The sequence below is a fragment of the Myotis lucifugus genome, unplaced genomic scaffold, assembly GCF_000147115.1.
Source record: "Myotis lucifugus unplaced genomic scaffold, Myoluc2.0 scaffold_95, whole genome shotgun sequence".
NCBI classification, from domain to species: domain Eukaryota; kingdom Metazoa; phylum Chordata; class Mammalia; order Chiroptera; family Vespertilionidae; genus Myotis; species Myotis lucifugus.
In genome coordinates, this window is record NW_005871143.1 from 3,881,861 (window position 1) to 3,887,401 (window position 5,541).

The 5,541-nt window shown below is 49.2% G+C and overlaps 1 protein-coding gene across 1 annotated transcript in view; it reads left to right on the forward strand.

Annotated features, from left to right (window-relative positions):
* The window catches only part of GFOD1 (glucose-fructose oxidoreductase domain containing 1), a 107,071-nt gene extending 102,617 nt beyond the window's left edge, over window positions 1-4,454 (forward strand). The window contains 3 exon segments of the mRNA XM_006091771.3: window positions 2,190-2,422; window positions 2,424-2,511; window positions 2,514-4,454. Of these exon segments, the coding sequence (XP_006091833.1) occupies window positions 2,190-2,422; window positions 2,424-2,511; window positions 2,514-3,109 (917 nt within the window). The 3' untranslated portion in view covers window positions 3,110-4,454.
* Window positions 4,455-5,541: the final 1,087 nt, after the last annotated feature.

Genomic DNA, 5,541 nt, shown 5'->3' on the forward strand with positions numbered 1-5,541 from the left:
ATGGCAGTCAGGGGTCCTGGTTTTGGGGACCTTGAGGTAGGATATAGGAGAGGCCACAGCACAGCCTGTACCCAACTGGTATGAGGCAGATTTGGGCAGCATTTGTCACCTGTCCCTGCAGTGGCCTACCAATGCATTTACATGTAAATCTGCTCCTGCCCACATGAGCTGGTGTTACATGAGCCTAATGCCTACAGGATCATATTATTGGAACGTTAAGTTATGCAGGTGCATGGCATTTCTGGTTGCTAAACCAGTGCTTCCTCATCCCTCTGCTGGAGCCTGGTTGCCGAAAGTTAAAGGTGCTTCTTATTGCTCACTCATGGTCATCAGGAAGCCACCAGCTTTCCTAATAAGGAGATGTCACTGTGCAGGCTCCAGCCTTCCACTCAGGGCCAGAATGAGATGTGCACATGGAAATTCATAGCCACTGATTGTATTTATTTTCTGCACTCTGTTCTGACCGTGTCTGTTGTTGGACTAGTTCTTCCAATGGGAAGAGAGAGCCGTGTTCCAGGCTGTGGCCTTGTCCAGGTGTCCACAGAACCCTAGCTCAGCTCACCTTGTGGTGAGATTTCATGGATTTTGCCAAGTCGGGTGCCCACAGTCGGGACAGGCATGGGTGTGTGTGTCTCATCATCCCACAGCCCTGCGGTATCTCCTGTGTCTGTGTTGAGAGTGCCCGGGTCCCCATTAGAGGGTCTATGTGCAGAGTATGACTGGACAACAGGGCCCTACCATGGGTAGCCACATGCTTTGACTCAGAAGCTCCCCAAGTCATTTTTTAAAAATGTGTTTTTACTGATTTCAGAGAGGAAGGGAGAGGGAGAGGGGGAGAGAGAGAAGCATCAGTGATGAGAGAGAATCATTGATCGGCTGCCTTCTGTATGCCCCACACTGGGGATCGAGTCTACAACCCCGGCGTGTATGCTGACCGGGAATTGAACTGTGTCCTCCTGGTTCATAGGTTGACGCTCAACCACTGAGCCATGCTGGCTGGGCTCCTTACGTCTTTTTACCTAGCTTCCTGGCTTGCTAACAAAATTTGTATAATTCAGTTATTGTTGTTGTGTTATTCTGAGTTCCAGCTGGCTGTTCCTCCAGGTTCGGCTGAGTTGTTTTTCTTCCTTGACTCTTGGCTTCTGCGGAATGAGTCCCTTTCTCCTTCCCTGTCACTCTCCTTCCCCCTAGCCCCTTGTTTTCTCTACACCCAGAACCCATTCTCCTCAAGGGCTTGCGTCCACCTGCAATTTATGCACTCATTCAAGTCATCACATAAGCCTGATTCTTCTTGGGCCTCAGCTCCTTTGGCCAAAAGCACTGAACCTCACTGTGAGACAGATGGCAGTCAGGGAGGAACTGGTCACTGCCCACCCGCAGATAGTATCTGTTCTTCCCATAAGGAGTCAGAAAACATTCAACTAGCACATCTGTGACCGCTGCCAGCCCTAACCCATAATGCACAGTAAACAAGCAAGGTAACACTCAAAATATAATCCTTTGTTGGTGGTTGTGGGGGAGGCAGCTAAAAGCTTAGGCCTTTGAAGGATATCATTAAGAAATTCTTCCTCATACTTAATCAGAATGGCCTTGGCCTTGATTTAAGCTTATGTATTCTGATTTTGTCCAGATAGAGACCTATTCTTTTCTCTCCATATGATATTTTTAATAATGCATTTTAAATAAAATTTTATTTTACATAAAAATAAAACTTAAAGCATTTCCTATGTAAGATAATTGTAATAATACATATTTCATATTTGTAAAGATTATATTGCATAATTTAATAGAACTCATGTTCTATATTTAAATATTTTAAATATACTTTATAAGTAAAATATTTGTATATACATAAAATATTAAATGAGGTATTTTATATTTTAAACATAAAATATAGGCTATTTAAAATGTTTCAATAAATCAATATTTAAATCATTGCTGATGGTTTATACTAAAATTAAGTAAATCAACTTAGCTATTTAATAATTGTATATAAAATATTGGAATATATAGAATATGTTGTTTTTGCATAAATAAAAGGTGTTATAAAATATTTAATTGTAATAAGGATATCTGATTCGGTCTGGTTCCCATTCCAAGAATTAACAGTTGGGGGCATAGCACCCCCACCACTCTCTGCTCCCTCCGCATCCAGTGCCCTGATCCGCTGTTTTTCCTCCCGCCCGCAGGCATAGGCAAGAATGTCATCTGCGACCGCACGGCCACGCCGCTGGACGCCTTCCGCATGATGTCGGCCGCCCACTACTACCCCAAGCTCATGAGCATCATGGGCAACGTGCTGCGCTTCCTGCCGGCCTTCGTGCGCATGAAGCAGCTCATCGAGGAGGGCTACGTGGGCGAGCTGCTGGTGTGCGAGGTGCAGGTGCACAGCGGCAGCCTGCTGGGCAAGAAGTACAACTGGGAGCTGCGACGACCTGATGGGCGGAGGCGGCCTGCACTCGGTGGGCACCTACATCATCGACCTGCTCACCTTCCTCACTGGCCAGAAGGCCTCAAGGTCCACGGGCTGCTCAAGACCTTCGTGAAGCAGACCGACCACATCAAGGGCATCCGCCAGATCACCAGCGATGACTTCTGCACCTTCCAGATGGTGCTGGAGGGCGGGGTGTGCTGCACCGTCACCCTGAACTTCAACGTGCCCGGAGAGTTCAAGCAGGACGTGACCGTGGTGGGCTCTGCGGGGCGCCTGCTGGCGGTGGGCACGGACCTGTATGGGCAGCGCAATAGCGCCCCGGAGCAGGAGCTGCTGCTGCAGGACTCCACACCTGTCCGCAACTCCCTGCTGCCGGAGAAGGCCTTCAGCGACATCCCCTCGCCCTACCTGCGGGGCACCATCAAGATGATGCAGGCCGTGCGCCAGGCCTTCCAGGACCAGGACGACCGGCGCACGTGGGATGGCCGGCCGCTCACCATGGCTGCCACCTTCGACGACTGCCTGTACGCCCTGTGCGTGGTAGACACCATCAAGAGGTCCAGCCAGACGGGCGAGTGGCAGAACATTGCCGTCATGACGGAGGAGCCGGAGCTGAGCCCCGCCTACCTGATCAGCGAGGCCATGCGCAGGAGCAGGATGTCCTTGTACTGTTAGCGCAGACTGGGGACCTAGGGGACTTAGGCCTTCTGCGTGGGGCCCAGAGGGAAAGAGGTAGCGTCCAAGAGTGTGGGGATGGGGAGGTGGAGGGACAGTGGGAATAGGTGGTATCTGAGGTGAACCGCAGCCCAGGTGAGGGGCCCAAACAAGACTGTCAGGATGCTGAGTAAATAGCCCGGGAGTGTTCAGAGGACCTGCCTTTCCTGAGATCATCCCTGCTGGGCATTTGCATGAAAGGGAGGAGGTTTAGCTGCCTCTGTTGCCCTTTACTGTGAGGAGCAAGGAGGGATGCCTTTCCCCTTCACCTCATCCACTCCCCATACCTTGGCCTCCTTTGCAAGCCAAATGCTCCGGTGAGGTCAAGCTCAGTTGGTGTGGCCTCCCTATTCTGCCCCCCACAAAAAATCTCGCAGGAGAAGGCACATCCTCCCATGTCCACACAAGCCTGTTGGCCTGGGGAAAGGTGGGGGTGCAATGGGCTACTGAGAAAGTTCAAATTCCAGGAAGCCACTTTAAGTGTCCGGAGGCAAAAGTACTTGGCAACAAAGTGTACAGCTTTCTTGATTGATTGGTCTTCCTCATAGGAAGCAGGAGGGAGTGTCTTCCCAATTGGCCCGCTGCCCTTCACCTGGCCTGAAGTGGGGTAAGGGAGTGCCGGGAATGCCAGCAGAGACAGGGCTTCTTTAAGCCAAAATGAGAGAGCAAGAATATATTCTGCATGGAAACAGATGGGGCAGAGAATAGCATATCCCTTTGAACTCGTCAGCAATTAAAAAACTGCAAGAAGCCATCTTATAACACTACTTCTGGTGGAGAGTTGAGTGTAAGAGGGATTCCATGCTGAAGTATCGAGGTTGTCCTTTCACCTGGCTCCCCAGTTAAGGCCAAGGAGACGAGGAGGTTTGGGCCTGACTGCAAGCTTATAGCTGCCCTCAAGAGGTGGGGCAGCTGCGTGCCCCAGTGTTGCACTGGGGGTTCCCCCCAGAAGGGAAAGGGAGCCAGCCCTGGATTTGTGTTCCAACACCCATGCCCCCTACAAGCCAGGGAAGGGCTTTTAGGAGTTTCACGCAGCTCTGTGGGTGGATGTAAAAGGCAAGTCTTCAGTTCCACTCAGATATAATCCACTTCCCCTAAAAAGAAGTAAAGGCTCTTTTCTCTAGCTTTGACCTTTGTTTTCATGATTCTGGTACCGCCCCCCCCCCCTCCCAAATGTAATAGGTGTTGAACAAAAGGACAACAAGGAACATAAGTTTCAATGTTTCTAAAATGGGGTTTAGAGGCCTCTCAGGTGTATTTTCATGTAGGATTGAGAAGCTGATGTTGGAAAAAACATATTCTTCTACTCCTTGGTCTCTTGTCTCTCTTGTCACCCTCTGCTTACAGAGCTTTCACTGGAGATGGCGAACTGCAGGCTCAGAACAGGCAGCCCAAAGGGAACAACCTGACACACACACATGGGTTTATCAATGCTCACTGCCACCCAATGTCACTGAAATCGCTCTTAAAAACTCAGGACAAATCTTGAAAGAAAGGCCAAGTCATATACATTTTGAAAACAGAATTACCCTTTTATCTTTTCTTAGTCCTTCATCCCAGCAAGACATTTGTCAAGGTTGGATGTAGAAACTAGGACTTGTTCACAGCTCACAACTGAGGCTCAGGCTTCTCTTCCTATGCCTGACAGTAGAGCTAGAAGGGAACTTAAGGGGTCAAGAGCTCACTCCCAGGCTCTGCCAAGGCGGAATCTGAAAACAAACAGTGTCATCAGTTGCAGCCTCCATGCTTCTCCCGGGTCAATCTACTGTGCAGCCCAGGCTGTCCATGGGTGTGGTGTGGCTGTGTAAGCATCATGGGGATCGTGGTCATTTTCTGGCTCAGAGGAGCAAGGACTGCCTCCCTGGAAACATCGCTCTACTTTGGGGGCCTCACCACAACACAGGTTAGTCAGCTGAAACTCTCCAGGTACCTTCTAGCCCCTGATGTGTTTTCAGGCTTCACGATGACGTGTCCAAAACTAGAGATTTGGTAGAATGGAAGTCTCGCAGTAATAATTTGAGCAGAGGGCCATGCCATGGGCTGTTTTGGTTCAGGTTCTCCTGAATTGCCCTCTGGACAGCTTTTGTGGAAACTGAATGGAACTTTTTGTGTGTGTTTTTCCCGTTTTTGTTGTTGTTGTTTTGTTTTTTGCGTTTTTTTGGGGTGGGGGTGGGGGTGGGGGAGTGGTGGTGTCCTAGCTAGCCTGAAAGGCTGTGATTAAGGATGAAGGAAAAGGAAACTAAATGACTGTATGGGCCTCATTTTTCTAAGTCATTTATAATCTAGGGATTTTCCTGGGGTTTTAAGTTTCTGTACTTACCAAATTACTTGGGAGTTATTTTCCCCTGAAGGTGTCTGAGCTCTGCGAAAAATTATTCAGTGTCTAAAACAAA